The 22,201-nt window shown below is 32.8% G+C and overlaps 1 protein-coding gene and 1 pseudogene across 1 annotated transcript; both read right to left on the reverse strand.

The window, feature by feature from the left end:
- Positions 1-1,669: 1,669 nt before the first annotated feature.
- On the reverse strand, positions 1,670-6,507 carry LOC119610449. Its single transcript, XM_037965660.1, is given in 7 exon segments — positions 1,670-1,759; positions 1,762-1,842; positions 3,379-3,693; positions 3,768-4,550; positions 4,610-4,766; positions 5,146-5,760; positions 5,827-6,507. Coding segments are annotated over 7 exon segments (2,130 nt in total). The 5' UTR covers positions 5,986-6,507; the 3' UTR covers positions 1,670-1,739.
- Positions 6,508-7,954: 1,447 nt separating this feature from the next.
- Positions 7,955-12,411, reverse strand: LOC119610450 (annotated as a pseudogene).
- Between the last annotated feature and the right edge of the window lie 9,790 nt (positions 12,412-22,201).

Raw genomic sequence — 22,201 nt, forward strand, 5'->3', positions numbered from 1 at the left:
AAAGTTTCTGCTGTGGACAGTTTTCTTTAGAAAGTATTTGCTGTAGACAGTTTTCTTTAGAAAAGTGTCTGCTGTAGACAGTTACTTTATAAAAGTGACTGCTCTAGACAGTTTTCTTTAGAAAAGTGTCTGCTAGAGATAGTTTTCTTTAGAACAGAGTCTGTTGTAGACAGTTTCCTTTAGAGAAGTGTCTGCTGCAGACAGTTTTCTTCAGAAAAATGTCTGCTGTAGATAGTTTTCTTTAGAAACAGAGTCTGTTGTAGAACAGTTTTTCTTTAGAAAAATGACTGCTGTAGACAGTTTTCTTAGAAAAGTGTCTGCTATAAGACAGTTTTCTTTAGAGAAGTGTCTGCTGCAGACAGTTTTCTTCAGAAAAGTGTCTGCTATAGAAAGTTTTTCTTTAGAAAAGTGTCTGCCGTAGACAGTTTTGTTTAGAAAAGTGTCTGCTGTAGATGGTTTTCTTTAGAAAAATGTCTGTTGGAGACAGTTTCTTTAGAAAAGTTTCTGCTTTAGGAAGTTTTCTTTAGAAAAGTATCTGCTGTAGGCAGTTTTCTTTAGAGAAGTGACAGTTTCTTTAGAAAAGTGTCAGTTTTCTTTAGAAAATTGTCTGCTGTAGACAGTTTCCTTTGGAAAGTGTCTGCTATAGAAAAGTGTTTGCTGTAGACAATTTTTTTAGAAAAGTGTCTGATGTAGTTAGTTTTCTATAGGGAAGTATCTGCTGTGACAGTTTCTTAGAGAAGTGTCCGCTGTAGGCAGTTTTCTTTAGAAAAGTGTCCTCTGTAGAAAATTTTCTTAAGAAAAGTGACTATAATAATGAACGCTTCACTTTATTTTTTTTTAATTTTATTATTTTTTTATTTAATTTTCTGTTTACTGTTTGTTTTCACATTACAATATTGTTTTTTTTCTTGTTTCATTTTTATGGTAATTTTATTTAAAAAATTATTGACATACACTACACTTAAAACTTAAATGAAGTAATTTAATTTAATAATAAATTATGCACCAGCAAAATTTGTGTATGTGTGTGTTTTAAGGGTGTTTTCTTTTTTAATAGTATTTTCCTTATTTATATAAATCTAGATATTTTTATGAGAATTTGGATTAGTAGACAAAATTTTATTAAATTTTATTTAGTTTTATTTTGAGACCAAAGTTTTGTTTTTTTTTCACAAATATTTTTTTATTAAAGAATATTTAATTTTAAGGATGCAAACCCTTTTTTAACAGACATTTTGCCAAATTCTTTTATAAGGTTTTACTGTTCATATTCTTTTTGTTTTAGTAAGTTTTATGCTTAATTTCTTTTGATTAATTATTTGGTTTTCTGTTTGCTCTAAGTTATGTTTCAAATTTATTCATTTTTTTTAAGATTTAATTCTACAAAAAAAGAGTGTTTAGTTTTTTCTTTTCAAAAAACACAACTTCAAAATATGTATATAAATATGTTTGTATGTATAACATTTGTTTACGCATTTTGCTGTTTATATAAATTAAAAAAAATATATTAAAATAAAAAAAAAAAAAAAAAATAATTTCATTTAACTTTTTTTGCTCAAAAATAACTTTAAAGAGTTTTAAAATTTTATTCGAAAATTGAAATCTTTAAAAGTTTGAAATAAAGATTTCAAGAAAATTTAGAATTTATGTTTGTTTAAAAGTTAAATGAAATTTTGAATACCTTAAGTTTATTTGGAAACGTTTTGTTTAGCGGGACGTATAAATTGAAAATCAAATATTTATGGTCCATATAAATATTACGTTTTTGATCTTCTATATAATCGTGTGTGGACATTTGTATGGCGCGTTGTAGCATTTCAGATTCAGTTAATTGGCTAAAGCCTGAAAATAGAGAAAAACTAAATAAAAACTGGACACTCAGAGAGACACTAGAGAATTTTTCTCCAGAAAAGAGAAAAACAATCTTTCTAAAAAATTAGCGAAATTTTCTTAAAAAATGTTACTTTTTTCAAAAAGAGAGAAAATTTCCAAAAAAAAACTTTACTCAGTTTCAAAATGAGAGAAAATTTCTAAAGAAAATTTTACTCTTTTTCATAAAGGAAGAAATTTCCTAAAGAAAGTTTGTCTCTTTCGCCAAAAGAGAGAAAAAAATTATTTCTTTCGTCAAAAGAGAGACATTTTCTATTAAAAATTGTCTCTTTCATTAAAAGAGAGACATTTTCTATAGAAAATTCGCCAGAGGAGTGACATTTTCTATAGAAAATTTGTCTCTTTCGCCAGAAGTGAGACATTTTCTATAGAAAAATTGTCTCTTTTTCCAAAAGTGAGACATTTTCTATAGAAAATTTGCCTCTTTTTCCAAAAAAAAAAAAAAGTTATTTTCTATAGAAAATTTGTCTCTTTCGTCAAAAGGGAGACATTTTCTATAGAAAATTTGTCTCTTTCGTCAAAAGGGAGACACTTTCTATAGAAAATTTGTCTCTTTCATCAAAAGGGAGACACTTTCTATAGAAAATTTGTCTCTTTCATCAAAAGAGAGATATTTTGAAAATATCTCTCTCGTCAAAAGAGAACATTTTCTATAAAAAATTGTCTCTTTCATTAAAAGAGAGAAATTTTCTATAGAAAATTCACCAAAAGAGAGACATTTTCTATAGAAAATTTGTCTCTTTCGTCAAAAGTGAGACATTTTCTATAGAAAAATTGTCTCTTTTTCCAAAAGTGAGACATTTTCTATAGAAAATTTGCCTCTTTTTCCAAAAAAAAAAAGTTATTTTCTATAGAAAATTTGTCTCTTTCGCCAAAAGAGAGACATTTTCTATAGAAAATTTGTCTCTTTCGCCAAAAGAGAGACATTTTCTATAGAAAATTTGTCTCTTTCGCCAAAAGAGAGACATTTTCTATAGAAAATTTGTCTCTTTCGTCAAAAGAGAGATATTTTGAAAATATCTCTCTCGTCAAAAGAGAACATTTTCTATAAAAACTTGTCTCTTTCATTAAAAGAGAGACATTTTCTATAGAAAATTCACCAAAAGAGAGACATTTTCTATAGAAAATTTGTTTCTTTCGCCAAAAGAGATACATTTTCTATAGAAAATTTGTCTCTTTCGCCAAAAGTGAGTTATTTTCTATAGAAAATTTGTCTCTTTTTCCAAAAGAGAGTTATTTTCTATAGAGCATTTGGTTCTTTCGTCAAAAGAGAGATATTTTCTATAGAAAATTACTCTCTTACGCCATAAGACAGTCATTTTCTAAAGAAAATGTTTCTCTTTCGCCATAAGAGTGACATTTTCTATAGAAAATTTGTCTCTTTCGCTAAAAAAAGAGATATATTTCTATAGAAAATTTGTTTATTTCTTTTCTATAGAACATTTGATAATTTTTTCTTTATAAAACTAAAATATTTTGCTTTCTTACCATCATTCGCATAGGATGCCTCTAATAACTCCTGATAAAAACTAGAATTTGTCTGCTTTATAGGGGAATTTGTTGTAGGTGTTGTTGAAGGAGACGTTCCACTGGCTGAAGCTGAAGAAGAAGAAGATGATGGCAATGCTGCTGAATCGGCAGTGCTGTTAGTTTTATTATATTGTTTTTCCGGCGTATGAGATTGTTTCGAAGTACTTGGTAATTGTTGTTCATAATCCGGAGTTAATGGACGTTTTTCTGCACATGCACTTAAGTCAGCGACATAATCACGTTTGGGACTTTTGCGCAGAGAAGCAGTATCATCTCTAAAATTGTTTAAAAAGAAAAAAAAGTTAAAAATAAAGAAATTTTAAATGACAAAATAAAATATGACTCACTGTTGATTACTTTGCAAATCACGACGTCTTTCTTATTAATCAGCTTTTTTGTGGGATTACGTGTTTTAGATTTTTTACTTCTGGCGACAGATGAAGGTGATGTAGAGCCACCTATAGAACTAGTACTACTCATATCGGTATCATCACTATCGAAACCTAAATCCTCACCGGGTTTTAGGTGGGCTAATGAAGTGAAATGTTTGGGTGAGTGGGAAACATATTGATGTTGCTCGAGATTATTTAAAGTTGTGCTGCTATTACTATTGCTATTTGTTGTTGTTGTAGAGGAACTTGCTGAGCTAGTTATAGTGCTATTACTACTACTATTGCTATTTAATATGTTATTGGAATTTAAGCGTTGTATAGCGTATTTAGAGGGTGAAGCCTCTGCATCAGAAGCCGCTTCACCCGAGGTTATTGTGGCTGATGTTGAGGCTGCCGCTGAGGTAGATGTGGCATTACGATTTTTCTGCAAATTATCTCTACACCATTGTAAATATGATTCTCTTGCTATTTGCTCTTCAATGGCCTCATTTGTCGCCTCCCAGTCTGTGGTCTTTAGTTTATCCTCAAACATAGTTTGTTCTATTTCATCTTGTTCACTCATACGTACTGCCTCTTTTGTTTGTAGTTCTGGTTTATAACCAGCTAAACCTAGACCTACACCCACGGTGGCATTATAGGGATCTATAATGGCATTATAGTGTGTGCCTCTCTGATAGGATAAACGTAAGGGAGCATAACCATTATTTGATTGTTCCGAATTGAATATATTAATGGGAGCTGTAAGTAATAATTCTTGAAAATTAAAGTTTAAATTGTAAAAAATTTAATTTACTTACTGGGCTTATAACAATAGACCTCAACAGGACGACTATAAATTTCAGACATAGCTTGGATTTCAATATGATTACCATGGGAATCTTTACGACGTTTTCGTTTAATGTAACTGTTAATATCTTCAGTTACAAAATGACTAAAATATTCACGATTTTTAAACTGAAATAAAGAAAAGAGAAAATTTGTAATATTTTGTATAGAAAATTTTGCTCTTTTACAAAAAAAAAAAAAAATACTTTTTCTATAGAAAATGTGCATCCTTCACACAAACACTAACCTTTTCAAAGGAAAATTTGTATATTTTTCCATAAGAGATACAGTTTCGATAGAAAATCTGTCTCTTTCTCCAAAGGGGAGAAAATTTATCTCTTTTACCAAAAGAGATCTCTTTCGCCATAAGAGATTTTCTATAGAAAATTTGTCTCTTTCCACAAAAGAGTAATTTTCTATAGAAAACTTGTCTCTTTCGTCAAAAGAGAGTAATTTTCTTTAGAAAAGTTTGATTTTTTTATAAAAAGCAGGAAATTTGTTTACTTACAATATAGTCCATGGTATGTTGTCTAATGACATCATGCATTTCCTCATCCCCATAAATTTGCAATGAAATGGAACGAAACAAACAGGCACCATCCTCCTCCACAGGTTTCAAAATATAACCACGATCAGCCATACATTTGGCAAATTGTTCATCTTTCTTTTGCCATTCATCGGCCGTAGTTAAATCCTCCTTAGGCTGTAAATGTTCATCACCAGAATTGTAACCCGAAAATGTATCCTCTATAGCTTTAAGCAAACCGCTAGCTGCCTGAGCCACAGAACCCGGCTGAGTTTGGGGTGTCTGGGAGGTTTTAAGTAAATGATCAGGAGACTTATTGCCTAACGAAGAGCCATGAGTTACCGCTACATTAGGATTGACGACACCTGATCCCACCGACGCAGCTGTAGCCGAGTGTGGGCTATTGCATTTAATGTTTGCCACACTAATGCCAACATTGCCATGTTTGTCATTAAGGGCGGCAGCTACACGCTCCCTTTTGTGGTGCAATTGTGAGGGATCATTATGATGATCACGCCTTTTATTGCGTGAAGTCTTATGGGGACTGCGTCTATGTCTGGCCAATTCATCATAGACATCCACCCTACGCTGGGGACTCTAGAAATGTTGAAAAAAGAAAATAAATTGGATAAATAAACGTGTCCTCTAGTAATGAAAGCATACCTGACCGTGAGCATCTATTACCACATTACGATGTTGATTTAAGGCATTCGTTCCTGCATCTCCCACATTGGCCACTTGGTGTGACTCCTTCTTATCCGACTCATTCGCTGAGGTGCCAGACCTCTTGGGTGTTGGTGCTATAACAGGTTTTATAGTCATTCCAAGAAGCTAACAAGTTCTATTTCAACTTATGACGCAAATCTGAAAATATTTCGTCGTTGTTTTTCAGCTTTTTTCTATCTATCTCTCTAGTCTTTTACTCTATAAATGTCTTCTTTTGTGTTCCGTGATTTTTTTCGTTTTTATTTTTATTTCTATTATGGGTTTTTTGTATGTTTGCCTTCTTAGCTGCTGCTTCTTCCACCTTTTTTCTGATTATTTATATTTTTCTCTATATTTGTGTCTTTGTCTTCTTTTATTATAGTTTTTTTTCTCCTTTTGTATGTTAAAAAAGAGGAAGGGGAAATTGGGGTTTTTCCTTTAAAATTTTTTCGAAGGCAAATTTTTGTCTTTAATCTTTCTCAAAAACTTTTAAATTTATTTGTTCTTTATAATATAATAATTAAATTTTACTTTAGTTGTAATTTTAAAATGTTTTAAACGGGTTTTATAAAGGAAATTTCACTTTTTTCAAGAGCAATTCACTTTTTTGTGGTGACTTCCATCAGAATTCTGTTTTTGTTCACACGCACAGATGTTTTTCGTATGAGTGTGTGTCAGTTTGTTGTTTTTTGCAAGCAGCGTTGTTTAAATACGTAGTATTTTGTGTAAACATATGGTGGAGGTGTTACATTTTTGACACATAGATGGCAGCACCTTAAATGAGTTGTATTATGGAGTAGTAGTAGGAAAATGGTTGTAAAAGGTAAATTTAGAATAAGTCTGATATTTAGAGGGTTTAAAACGGATAAGGAAATGGCTTTTAAAATTTAAAAAGAGCCAATTTATGGAGAAAACACTTGCTAAAGAGGTTGGTGTAAATAAATTTCTTATAATTATGAAAAAAGTTGCAAAATTATTGAATTATAAATCTTCTAGATTACAATTAGTATTAATCAACTTCGTTTGATTAGAAATTAATTAATTATGGGACGATTTTGCTTTTTCCACAATTTATATTCTTCGTAGGCTAGTCTATAGCGTATAGTCTACTCTATAGTCTAGTCTACAGTCTAGTCAATATATAATATTCTAAAGTCTAGTCTATAGTCTAGTCCATACTCTAGTCTAGTATATAGCACAGTCTATAATCTATTCTACTGTCTAGTCTAGTCTATAGTTTAGTATATAGTCTAGTCTATAGTCTAGTATAGAGTCTAGTCTATAGTTTCATAACATCTCTTTTAAATGGTATAAGTACTAAATAAAACAACTATTTTTTAATGAAAAATATGCATGTCTTAATTGTTATTTTTATTTTTTCTTCTTTTATTAATTGTATAATAAAATACTTAAAATCTATTACTTTACATTAATTTATTAATAAATTTACAATACAATTTGTCAGTTTTTTTACTTTTATTATATATAAAAAACACATACAATTTCTTTTTATGGTTTTTTTTTATTTTCAAGAATTATTGGTTAAATAAATTTTGTTTATTATATCTACAATAAAAAAATAGATTTGTTTTTATTTTTTTAATAAAAAATCTATGATTTATAATACAAATACACATATATTTTATATAATTATATATAATAATTGAGACTATTTGGAAAAATTATTAAAAAAACATAAAATTTATTTACAAAATTAACATTTTTGTATAAGCTTGACAGTTTTTGTAAAAATAGTACAAAAGAATGCTACCATGTTAGAATAAATGAAAAAGTACAATATATGACAACTATGTTGTGGGAAAAAAAGATAAACAAACCAAAAGTAACGGTACTTTGTAGAAAAATGTGAAAAGTCATTTAGTTGTGAAAAGAAATAAAGAAAATTTTAATTTTTAAAGTAAAACATACAAATTAAATATGAAGATTAAGATTAAAGTGTTTTTAAAGTAAATTATAATAAAGTTAAGAGTGTGCAAAAGCTTTTAATGGAAAAAAATAGTAAACAAAATTGTGTTGTAAGAAGAGAGTTTTTGATATGAATGGAAATTATGAAAAATGTAAAAAAATTGTGTTAATTTGTTAATAAATAATGACAACAACAACAAAAATGTGTAACTAGCTAACTTTACAAAATTCTTGCTGTGTGCCACCAGGTGGGGGCTAATTAGGCAGTTGCATTTGTTGCTGGGTCTGCTGCTGCTGGGGATTCTGTTGCTGGGTGATAACCACATGTTGCTGTTGTAGTTGTTGGCTCTGCAATTGTTGTTGTACTTGCTGCTGTTGTTGTTGTTGTACTTGTTGTTGCTGCACTTGTGTGGTTTGCTGGGTTTGTGTTTGAGGCTGTTGCTGCTGTTGTTGTTGTTGTTGCTGCTGCTGAACTTGCTGTAAAGTGGCTTGCACCACGGCCAAGGCTCCTGCCACTGGCTGCAGCATACTAGTGCCATTTTCACTTTCATTCTGCATACTTAACTCAGCCTTAACTCTACGTGCTATATGGGATCTGGTGTGTTTTCTCAAGTGATCTTTACGATAGAAACCTTTGCCACATTCCTGACATATATGACGCTTCTCGCCGGAATGTATGACAAAATGCAGACTTAATTGTTCTTTTCTTTTGAAAGCCTTCAAGCATACCGTACATATAAAAGGTCTTTCGGGATTGTGGGACTGTTTGTGACGCGTCAGATGATCTTTTCTTTTAAGTGTTGCTTGGCATATATCGCAGATGTATCTCCTTTCAGAATTATGACCTATTAAATGGATTTCTAGCAATTCAGGTTCGGGATAAGCCACTTGGCATTCGGGACACATGTACAAAGGACTACCATCTAAAGCGGTGGTTAAACGTATTTCGCCGGGTCTGGGTTTAGGTTTGCGTTCCTTAACACGCTTTTTTCGTTTTTTACGTTTAGGGGTAGTGGTAGTGGCTGCCGCGCTAGTACTGGGCTCTATAGGGGTAGCCTGCTGTTGGGTAGTCTGTAAAGTGGCAGCTAAAACACTTGTTGTAGGTTGGGTTTGTAACAAGGGCAAAGTGGCGGTGGCTGTGTTTTGTTGTTGTTGCTGCTGCTGCTGTTGTTGTTGCTGCTGCTGTTGTTCTTGTATTGTAGCCGTTACTTGCTGCAATTGCTGCTGAGGTATTGTGATTGTGGTAGAGCCGCCCAAGGTGTTTAAACCCAATGGTGGTCCCGTTTGTACCTGTAAAACCTGTTGAGGCAAATAAATGAAATGTCATAGATTTGTTTCTTTTTACGTTAGTTTTGAACATAAATTATCTACCTATCTCTGTTTGCCTATTATACTTACTACATTTTGGTTTTCCTTTTAATATTCTCTGCTGAATATTTTAAAAAATGATGTAATGATAGTGGCAATGTATTAGCCGGAAGATGTGATAGATAATCTGCAACCGTAGTACCAGGGGTTAATGATTGCCATGAGGTATTTTGTAACACTATTGAGAGGAAGTAAGAAAATTTTGAAAATTTAATACAACAGTTCTTTAAGTCTTAAAGTAAAAGTGAAATATGTAATTAAAATAGCCTCCACCTGGTTGTAACTAAACTATTTATAACTAAATTGAACTGACATTCTGGGTCATACAGCTGCTGGAGCAATTAAAAATCGACATCATCTTGTTAAGGTGAGTACAATACTTTGTTATTTTTTCAAATTTGCAGCTTTAAGATCAATGTTACTCTTAAAATATTAATTAAACTTGACTCTAAGTAAAAATAGAATATAACATGATTTGAATCTCGAATATATCAGGGGTCTTCATACTTTTTCGGAATTTGGATCATATTTTCTTTATACATATGTATGTAGGGAACTTCTCGATTATACATGAGTTGAATCTGGAAGATATCTGGGGCCTTCAATAAACAAACATACTAATCTATAAGAATTCAGATTTCATAGTTTCTCTATACTATTTCTCTAACGCTTCCCTCATAGTTTATCCCTTCAAATGAACATCTTATACGAAAATAGACTATAGACTAGATATAGACTAGACTATAGACTAGACTATAGACTAGCTATAGACTAGACTATACTAGCTATAGACTAGACTATAGACTAGACTATAGACTAGACTATAGACTAGACTATAGACTAGACTATAGACTAGACTATAGACTAACACTATAGACTAGACTATAGACTAGACTATAGACTAGACTATAGACTAGACTATAGACTAGACTATACTAGACTATAGACTAGACTATAGACTAGACTATAGACTAGACTATAGACTAGACTATAGACTAGACTATAGACTAGACTATAGACTAGACTATAGACTAGACTATAGACTAGACTATAGACTAGACTATAGACTAGACTATAGACTAGACTATAGACTAGACTATAGACTAGACTATAGACTAGACTATAGACTAGACTATAGACTAGACTATAGACTAGACTATAGACTAGACTATAGACTAGACTATAGACTAGACTATAGACTAGACTATAGACTAGACTATAGACTAGACTATAGACTAGACTATAGACTAGACTATAGACTAGACTATAGACTAGACTATAGACTAGACTATAGACTAGACTATAGACTAGACTATAGACTAGACTATAGACTAGACTATAGACTAGACTATAGACTAGACTATAGACTAGACTATAGACTAGACTATAGACTAGACTATAGACTAGACTATAGACTAGACTATAGACTAGACTATAGACTAGACTATAGACTAGACTATAGACTAGACTATAGACTAGACTATAGACTAGACTATAGACTAGACTATAGACTAGACTATAGACTAGACTATAGACTAGACTATAGACTAGACTATAGACTAGACTATAGACTAGACTATAGACTAGACTATAGACTAGACTATAGACTAGACTATAGACTAGACTATAGACTAGACTATAGACTAGACTATAGACTAGACTATAGACTAGACTATAGACTAGACTATAGACTAGACTATAGACTAGACTATAGACTAGACTATAGACTAGACTATAGACTAGACTATAGACTAGACTATAGACTAGACTATAGACTAGACTATAGACTAGACTATAGACTAGACTATAGACTACTATAGACTAGACTATAGACTAGACTATAGACTAGACTATAGACTAGACTATAGACTAGACTATAGACTAGACTATAGACTAGACTATAGACTAGACTATAGACTAGACTATAGACTACTATAGACTAGACTATAGACTAGACTATAGACTAGACTATAGACTAGACTATAGACTAGACTATAGACTAGACTATAGACTAGACTATAGACTAGACTATAGACTAGACTATAGACTAGACTATAGACTAGACTATAGACTAGACTATAGACTAGTCTATAGAATGAACTATGGACTAGACTATTATGTAAACTACTGATCAAAAGTTTATAAGTTAGAAAAAGTATCGAATAAGTCGTGGGTGTACCGCGGTATCAAAAAGTACTGAAAAAAGTACTAAAGTCCTGAGTTTTCAATGCCTGCGATTTATTTTTGCTCGTTCAGTTTTATTCTTATAAAATAAATACATAGCTAATGTAGGGTGTCATAAAGTCGGCCATGCCAGACTATTCTTTTCTACTTGTGTTAATTTTTTTTTCGGATACAATCTTTTGAGTTGTTCTTAAAAAATAAATTAAAATTTAATACTGACCTAGTATGTTTTCATCCCATTTTTACCCATATACTCCTTTGGCTGTCTGCCTTCTAAGACCCCGCCCACTTAAGCTATTCTAACTCACCACGTTTTGAATCCACACCTTGTTGTTGCAATATGGCATTGCATAAATCCTGAGTTAACTCCTGAGGTGCTGCTAGCTGTGTCTGCAATTGCTGCGTCGATGTTGAGGGCTGTAATTGAGCTTGTTGTAAACCTAAGGCAGTAGCAGCCGCTGCTGCTGAGGTGGAAGCTGTTATGGTATTTTGAGGATAAGCTATGGCGGCTTGTACTAAACGTTTATCTTCAGTTTGTTGATTGTAGGCGGGTATAGTAGTATACTGTGTAGTTGTTGTTGTTGTTGTTGCTGCTGCTGTTGTTGCTGGGCTTGCTGTTGATTGCCCACACCAGCAGCTGCTAACGCAACCATATGACCATTGTATTTATCACCTTGAGAATCATCGTTGTTGGTGCGAAATTTGGCGGGCAAAGCGGTAACAGCAGTAGCGGTGGCAACTTGTATGGCAGGTTGATTGAAATGGGTCATACTAATGGTAGAGGTACTAGGTTGTTGTTGTTGCTGCTGCTGTTGCTGGTAACGATTGCCCGCTATTGTTACAGTATCTTGTTGCTGTTGCTGCTGCTGCTGCTGTTGTTGTTGCTGCTGCTGTTGTTGCAGTGTGGTAGTTGCTGTTACCGTGGCCACCGCCGAAGCCGATGTTACTGTCGATACCAAAGGTGTTGTGGTGGCAGTAAACTGGGCTATACCCGGTATAGAACCGGGAAATGGATTACCAAATGGTGTAAAATTCATTTTCTCTCCTTAAGGATTTTCGTATTAAAATTAGTAAAGTTTTTCTTACGTATAATTAAATTGTTATGTATAAGAGTTTTAAAAAATATTTTGTAAATTTCTGCAAAGAAATTAAAAAAAAAAAATTTCAAGAAAAACTTATTACTTTTTAGGCAAATATTATGTTTGTTTGTATAAACTTAAAACTAAAACTACTTTTTTCCTATTTAAATATAAAAATCCCGGCATTTATAAACATAAACAGAGAGCCGGATTTTTGTTTCTGTTGTTATTGTTACGTGTCTATCTACGTACATACATATTACATCTTAAATTTTCTCCCAACTTTCCATATACAAAGTTTTCCCATACATTATTATTACTGTGTTGCGTTATTCAACTCCCTTAAGGCTGTTTATGCTGCCACACAGAATACGAGCACAATACAAATTACTCGTACATACACTTTATATGTATGGTAAATAAAAAGTGAAATTCCGTTTGTGATGAGAAATTGGCTACCAAAAAATAAAGGACGAAATAATGGCAACAACAAAAATATATACCATATAGGTATATCGGAATCACACAATATACTATAATTTAAATAAAAACTTTTACTCAGAATTTAGCTGTTAACGTAGTAGTAGTAGAGAGAAACAATTTATTGTTAGAGTAGAAAACATAAACTGAGAGAATGTGATTTTAAGCGGGAGAGTTTTGTAAAGAGAGTTAAAACGAGAGAAAGGACCAATATTGCCATTTAGAAAAAGGTTACAATTATTACGTTATGTTCTCCAAAACATCTATTTCGGAAACTTGGAGTTTAGTTCAGTTCTAGTTCAGTTCTAGATCAGTACTAGTTCAATTCTAGTTCAGTTCTAGTTTAGTTCTAGTTCAGTTCTAGTTCAGTTCTAGTTCAGTTCTAGTTCAGTTCTAGTTCAGTTCTAGTTCAGTTCTAGTTCAGTTCTAGTTCAGTTCTAGTTAGTTCTAGTTCTAGTTTAGTTCTAGTTCAGTTCTAGTTCAGTTCTAGTTCAGTTCTAGTTCAGTTCTAGTTCAGTTCTAGTTCAGTTCTAGTTCAGTTCTAGTTCAGTTCTAGTTCAGTTCTAGTTCAGTTCTAGTTCAGTTCTAGTTCAGTTCTAGTTCAGTTCTGTTCAGTTCTAGTTCAGTTCTAGTTCAGTTCTAGTTCAGTTCTAGTTCAGTTCTAGTTCAGTTCTAGTTCAGTTCTAGTTCAGTTCTAGTTCAGTTCTAGTTCAGTTCTAGTTCAGTTCTAGTTCAGTTCTAGTTCAGTTCTAGTTCAGTTCTAGTTCAGTTCTAGTTCAGTTCTAGTTCAGTTCTATTCAGTTCTATTCAGTTCTAGTTCAGTTCTAGTTCAGTTCTAGTTCAGTTCTAGTTCAGTTCTAGTTCAGTTCTAGTTCAGTTCTAGTTTAGTTCTAGTTCAGTTCTAGTTCAGTTCTAGTTCAGTTCTAGTTCAGTTCTAGTTCAGTTCTAGTTCAGTTCTAGTTCAGTTCTAGTTCAGTTCTAGTTCAGTTCTAGTTCAGTTCTAGTTCAGTTCTAGTTCAGTTCTAGTTCAGTTCTAGTTCAGTTCTAGTTCAGTTCTAGTTCAGTTCTAGTTCAGTTCTAGTTCAGTTCTAGTTCAGTTCTAGTTCAGTTCTAGTTCAGTTCTAGTTCAGTTCTAGTTCAGTTCTAGTTCAGTTCTAGTTCAGTTCTAGTTCAGTTCTAGTTCAGTTCTAGTTCAGTTCTAGTTCAGTTCTAGTTCAGTTCTAGTTCAGTTCTAGTTCAGTTCTAGTTCAGTTCTAGTTCAGTTCTAGTTCAGTTCTAGTTCAGTTCTAGTTCAGTTCTAGTTCAGTTCTAGTTCAGTTCTAGTTCAGTTCTAGTTCAGTTCTAGTTCAGTTCTAGTTCAGTTCTAGTTCAGTTCTAGTTCAGTTCTAGTTCAGTTCTAGTTCAGTTCTAGTTCAGTTCTAGTTCAGTTCTAGTTCAGTTCTAGTTCAGTTCTAGTTCAGTTCTAGTTCAGTTCTAGTTCAGTTCTAGTTCAGTTCTAGTTCAGTTCTAGTTCAGTTCTAGTTCAGTTATAGTTCAGTTCGGAACAATCCCAGTCCTTATATGCTTTTCTCACTTTTGGCAACCTCACCAGGAAGAGTATAACCAAAGAGAGCAACAAAAACAATGGCTAAAATATTTACACAGAAAAAAAGGAAAAAACGAAAATATAAACAACAACAACAACAGTTGAAAAAGCAACACAAAAAAGAATTGTAGTAGATGTAGTAACGAATTAGTGTAGGAAAAAGAAAAGGACATAATGAGACAACTACCTACCCCAACTCCTAAGAAAAATAGCGGTAAAATGCAATAATTTTTTCAAATAAAATATTAAATTATTTTTCAACTTTAGAAAACTATATTTAAGTCATAACTTTTGTTAAAGAATTAATATTAGTTATTTGTAGAAAATAGATTTTGTGATTAAGAAAACTTAAATCTTAAATTTTCAAGCAGCTGGTACAATTTTAATTTATTGATTTTAAGCCAAATACAAAATATTCACCATAAACACTTACCTTTATTAGCTTTTTAGTCTTAGCCATAGTGTTTAGCGTAGAAATTTGTTTAAATTTAATTAAGTTTGTTAATATTTTTCTTATTTAATTAAAATAATTTCGCTGGGCGAAAATTCTCTTTAAATTATTTTCCTTAATGTTTTAAAGGCTGTCTTGCATTTGACCAATATTTTACAAAAATATCTTTAGACACAGTTTTGGTTTTATTTCGTTTTTTTTTATTATAACACACTTTCTGCTCCACAATCTGAGAATCAATGAATATTTTTTTATTTTTTTGTGGGTATTTTTTTTATGGGGGATACTATGATGATTACTTTTGCAAAAGCCTTGTTTGCATTTCAATGCACTTCTTTAGCCCGAAAAAATCCAAAAAAAAAGGAAACAAACAAAAAAAACTTCAGTTGAAAATGTATACAAAAGCACCAAAATGTATGCAACGTAAAATGTTACTGCGTTACGCACTCATACCACACATTGAAATTTTTATTTTCACTTGCATTGCAGGAGTTGCTGCTGCATTTATGCCACTTGCCTTTGCTACTCTACTAGTACTACTACTTGTACTGCTGCTGCTGCTGCAGCTGCCACCCCAAATGTTTTCTTTTACTACAACACACTTTACTTGAATTCACTTCAGTACAATTCAAACCACACCACACTTGTTTTACTCGTTCTCGTGTATTACTTTTCCACTACCAAAACCAGAAAAAAAACGCCAAACGTCCGAATTGAACACAGAATAAAAACCCACAGGAAAAAAAAACGTAAAATAAAAGTTTAACCCACACAACATATATTACCCAAGATGGGTCTTACTCAGCCTTATGGTGGTTTTATTTGGTTTTTTTCCCAATGTATTTCCTGTTAAAAAGGCTCAATTTCTGCCTTAATATCCCTACGACGACATTCCCAAAAAAACAAATCAGTTGTAAAACAAAAAGTGTAGAAAAAAAGGGATAAGCGAAAAAACAAGTAAATGTTTTGTAGTCGTCCACAAAAGCACCGTTATACACCACCTAACGGTGTGTGTCGTAAGTTTGATACTGGCACCGCCAGACAATTTACTCGTCTATCCTCGTCGCCAACAATTTGCAACAAACAATATTTTCTGTGCAATTGAGTGTGTGTGTGTGTGTGTCTATGCATCTATGGAGTGTTTTATGGGTTGGTCTTTTGGTTGGTACAATCGTTTTTTACATGTCGTTTTGTTGTCTGGTTCTAGGGATATGAAGACTAGTTTATTTGTTAGGTCCTAGTGAGAGAAAATGAGAGTAATATTCTCTTTTAGTATTACTATTATAAAATCTCTCTTGGTCGGTCTCCATATATTTTTAGCTCTTACACTCTTGCTGTAAGTTTTTTGTAGTTATTTTACTTTTGTTTAAGGAAAGAGTAAAAATATTTTGTTAAATGTTATGCTAGAGGGGGATTAGTTGGGGGTACTGAATGTGGGATTCCTTGTTTTAATTGAATTCAAAAAGTAATGGATGATTAGTGCATTTATATAATAGACTTGAATAGTTAAATAAGGGTTATTTCTCAATAAGTTATGAATGTTATAAATACAATTTTATGCCAGGATTAAGAGGTATTAAATGTAATTGTCACTTCTGATGATTAACTATGAAATAAGGATAAATAACAGGCTTAATGAGTTGTTTAGTACTTTAATAATGTTGGTTTCTAAAATCTATATAAAGTTCAGAGTTAAATATAAAGTTTAGAGTTGAAAATTCGCCAAAACATACCTCTTCGTACTGTACTAGGCACAAAGGCTAGCATGCATTGCCATTACTAGTTGCATGGGCTTCAATCTTATGTCGGTCTTAGACTTAAAGCATCGTGGATGTAGAAGCAAAGGAGTGTCTAGGATTAAATGATTATTGGACTATAAATCTAGTACGTTGATGGTTTAGAACGACACTTGTATTGAGGGATTTCTTCAAGATCTGGATTGTGAGAGGAAATGATTAGGCTGCAAGTCGTGACCTACAGAGAAGCTGTGTGATCTTAAAGTTATTGATTCTGATAAGATCAGAATATTGAGAAATGATGAGATTACATACATTGTCCTATGGTTTAGAAAGGTACTTGTAGAGACGGATTTCTTATGGATAGTGTTAGAAAATGATTAGGCTGCAAGTCGTGACCTACAGAGAAGCTGAGTGATCTTAAAGTTGTTGATCATGTTGCAAAATTTAGGCAGATCACATGGAAAAGCAGAAATGTCTTTAAGATCAGAATATGGAAAAGCTGAGTGAGTGATCATTAAGTTCATGATTGTATTGCGAAATGTAGGAAGATTAAATGGAGAATCAGAGGAGTGATCAGAATACTGACAAGAGTTTATTAGACTGTAACTATTTTCCTACAGTACTACAGGATCACAGTATACATTGATACAAGGGATCTGAAGATACTGAAACATATGATTACAAAACTTGTTCTACGAAGAAGCAGAATGATCTTCAAGTTGTTGGTCGTCTTGCAAAATTTAGGCAGATCACAAAGGAATCTCTATAATCCCAATACCGACAAGAGATTATTAGACTGTAAATCTTTTACTACGAGCCGACACGATCAAGGAATACATTGATGGTTTATAGAGACACTTAAAGAGAAAAATATTCAAGATTCGGATTGTGAAAGGTGATAAGATTATAAACCTTGTCCTACGGAGAAGCAGAGTGTTATTCAAGAGCCGAATACTCAAAGATGATTAGATTACAAACCGTGACCTACGGAAAAGCAGAGTGATCTTCAATTACCGAATACAGATATATGATTATTTGAACAGAATCATTGCGAGAAAGAAATGCTTCGAAAGAAAAACGAGTTGTTGCAAAGGGTCTGACCCTTTTTGGAAGAATCGACAGAAAAGTAGCTTAATATTTTCCTTTTTGCGATATCGAACACGACTGACGAATGTGAGATTAAAGACACGTACGTTCAGCATAGAAAATCCAAAATGCTTCGACAATTTCTTGCTATGAAAAGACAACTGACTAATGGATTTATAAAATCATAAGGATAAAAAAACAAAATCTTTACTACTACCGTGAAAGCAGAAGAATATTTCACGAAATGTGTGTGCTTTTAATAACATAACTTAAAAATAACAATTGAAAAATATTAACAACTCATTGAGAAATTATAACCTCAATATAAATTAACAACATCTCATTACTAAACATATTATTATACCAAAACCTAATTACCAACTTGCAAATGTATAAGAACTCATTAAGTGTTAAATACATAAATTATCAAAAGCCAAATAAGATAAACACATAATATCTCTCTCTGTCTGTCTGGCTGTCTATCTAATAACAACAACAATAACACAAAAAATCACTTTCTAATTATATATAAATCCCACTTAGTTAAACAATAATAACAATAATATTAATTATAAATACTACACTTAACAGTTTGTCATGTATCCTTTACAACAACTCTTCTAAGTGACCTCATTATAGCATTTCAACCGAAAATTTAAAATTTAATCAGGTCATTTACCCTAGTAAAAACAAGAATTTAGACCAGTAGTACTACCACAAGATACAATAAATATACACAGAAACTCATACACTCAGACTCAGTCAGTCATGAGTATATGTATGTACAAATAAACAAACACCCTTTTGGTGATGCAGCATGTATAAGTATTACGAAGTGTATAAATATCATGTACTCAGTCTTTCAGTCAGAACTTTCACCGAATTATTTTGCCCATCAACAAGCACACACACACATACACATAATAATTTCCAAGTCAAGCCAAACGCCAAAAGGAAAAGCAGCAGCATACCCAATTGAGGAGCCATTACCAGTCAACAGCCAACAATACCACCTTCGCCACTAAATGCACACAGACAATCACTCAAACACGAACACACACATTATGGGTTACTTAATGTGTGCATATTATAGACCCACAACCAGAGAAACGCATACACTTGGCCAACAACAATAATAATAACAACAACTAGAAGTATATGCATATATTTTTGGAGGTCACTAACGCCAGAAATTGGCGGGCTCGCTCATACACCGACACACACTCAATAGTGCATGCGAGCCAACAAACCAACCGTCATACATACTTGCAACAAGAATACGCCAAAATATTAACGACATCAACCTATTTTCTGTGTGTTTTACTACCCAAAAAGAGTTTGAGAAATCGTCGTAGTAGTATCATCAAAGAGGTAAAATGTTGCAACAAGGACATTCAACGCATTCAAAATACTACGACGATTACAGTTAAACGGAGAATTCCTATGCAGAAATTGTGAAGAATGGATAACTAGAAGGCTGAATGGCTGGCAGGTTGCTGCATTTTCCTAACCAGACATACAAATACACAAGCACATACACATTTTCTGTTTCAAAAAAGAAAGGGTGTTGGTTCTATCCTAACACCCACAATTTACCTCAAAATTGTTTAAGTGTATGTATAACATTTACATTCTCCACATAAACACAAACTGCCTGTATGTATTTATATACTTACTCACATTCTGCTGTAGATGCAAACATACATACATATGTATATGAGCATTTCTATATATTTACAGTTATACATACACAAAAAGTGAATGCACTTTTGCAACACCTTCTTCTGTATGAGTGTGAGAAGTTTTTGTGGCTATGGTAGGTTTGACTACATGTATGGGTTTGTTTTTGGAGTTTATGGTATGGCCTTTGCAATTGCAAATGTAAAGTATCTCTCTGGTAAAGGATGCACAATATTTGTATGTATTTATATGCATGCCTACATGTGAGTAGTAGTATCCTCTTCTCATTTTTACTATTCAATGTCAACGTAAGGCTAGATTTTAAGAGCGTAGCTATATTTAGAGTAATGTATTGGAATTGGTGATTTGTTAGCTCAGAACTGCTAATTTTTTGAGGCGACTGAAGCTAATTTCGGATACCCTGTTCTGAAGTGAACTGTATTACACAGAGAAAGTGTTCTGCATCAATCGTAACCAGTAGTTGTAGGATGGACCAAGTGGTAATGTTAACCGAAAGTTTTGTTTAAGATTAGAGGAGATTGTCGTACATTTCGCAAATTTAAGTTACGCTCTCTATATTGGCCTATCAGAAGATATTGGATTATGCAACAATTGACACTGGTAGATGCCTCAATTTCGTCATTCACTCAGCTTTGCTTCAAGTATATTTCACGATCCTCTCTTTCTGGCAACTTATTTAGACTCCATGCTAAAACAACTGCTCATCTTGTGATGCCAATAACGAATCCATCCAATTACGGATACCTTGTTTTTAGAGAGAAAGAGTTTCTTAGAGAGAGCATTCTGCATCCATAGAAACAAATTGTAGTTAGGCGTGGCAAGGTCTGTGTTATAAGACGGGTTTACTAAAATATCCCAACCACATCTTTCTAAACAGGTTTTAACTGGTATATTCTGGACGATCGTTTCAAACGAATCAGGTATTGGTTCTCTAAGTTGGTCTGGTCAGATTTTTAGCAGTTTATAATAAATGTAACCCTTTTGATTCCACCGAATATAAAGCGCCATGGTCATTTGGAATTATTGTCTTTTCGGCTTGTAACCTCTTATTCTCTCCAGAGAGAGCGTTTTTCAAAAAGTGAAACATAAAGTAGTGGTGCGGGGCAAGTTATGGACATACGATCTATAATGTTTCAATTGACATCTTTTAAATTGAACTGTATTGCAGAGAGATCGATCTCCGTCGATTGAAACAATTAGTAGTCGGAAGGGGCAAGATCTGGACTATATGTTTGATTAGACAATCCCGAAAAGTAACGCCGTAATATTATACTCAGCAGTACACAAGCTTTACAAACAATCTAACGATATGCCATTCATAGATCAGAGAATGATAGCTCTCGAGTAGTAATCACTGCCCTACTATATAATTTACATAAAAGACCTTTAGATTTTACATTTTAATGATCCATTTAGAGATTCCAAATCTCTCTACTCCCTAAAAATATATTGTTAACAACAACTCTGTAACAATTTTATGTCTAGCCATACTCTCGGTTTAACCAGACATGTATAGACATACATATATAAACATATTTGGCTATATAGTATGCAACCTGCATATTCATATATAATTCTTCGTTTGTATATTTACTATCATAGTGTTGTCGTTGTTATTATTGTGTTGCATTTATGTGTCTAGATTGCATTTGGCAGTGAAAATTTCGTTTTTAGCCTTGACACGAACATACAATTTACATACATATATTAAATACATACACATTTTGTTCATACTTGTATTGATGTGAGTGTGTATCTCGATGTGTATACAGATTATGCTGTGTTGTTGTTATTAGTGGAGATGAAGGACCAAAAGGCCGGCCGGCATTAACATACTGTAATATTATCAATACTACTACTAGCACTATGTAGTGTGGAGTAAATTTCAGTATGCAAATACGTGTGTTGTATGTAAAGTTGTTATATAAGTTGAAGCCAAGAAGTAACATCTTCGGAGGAGATTGTGATCGTAATAGTTAGAATTAAGGCAGAGTAACTATTAACCAATAAGTTAATAGAAATATATTTGCAATTGTCGTAAAGTAAATCATAACAATTAGGCAGGAATGATCGTATTAGAAAAACACCATCTCCTTATCATATAATCTCCTTGATCATTCAAGATCACTGTTTATGTGAAATAGTCATACTTGAAGAAACCAGCCTCATTGGAACCTCTTTAATCGTTGGCATGTTCTGAGCATTGATCAAATGATCTTACTTGAAGAAACCATCCTCATTAGAACCCATTTGATCTTTCACGCCTTCATAGACTATATGATATGATCATACATGATATGAAAAAACTCCAGCGTCATCCAAACCTCTTTAATCGTTCGCATGTTCATTGAATTTGTGACACTGACTGTACGATATGATCACATTTGATAAAACTCCAGCATCACTCAAACGTCTTTAATCGTTCTCATGTTCAAGATCACTAACTATATGAAATGATTATACTTGAACAGACCAACCTCATAAGATCCTCTTTGATCTTTCGCATGATCAAGATCAGAAACTTTTTAAAATTATTATACTTAAAGGATGACTCTGGTTATTCGATCTCCTTAAGGATCATTGACTGTATGATATGATCACACCTGAAAAACACCAGCATCATTCGTAACTCTTTGATGAATTGCATGGTTCAATGTCTGTATGAAATGATATGAACTTTTTAGAAATTGTGATCCGCTGTGTGATATGATTACACTTGAAGAGATCACGATCA

This window comes from Lucilia sericata, unplaced genomic scaffold (genome assembly GCF_015586225.1).
Source record: "Lucilia sericata isolate MDLA Ls3-8-SP2 unplaced genomic scaffold, ASM1558622v1 Contig001197F_arrow, whole genome shotgun sequence".
NCBI classification, from domain to species: Eukaryota; Metazoa; Arthropoda; class Insecta; order Diptera; family Calliphoridae; genus Lucilia; species Lucilia sericata.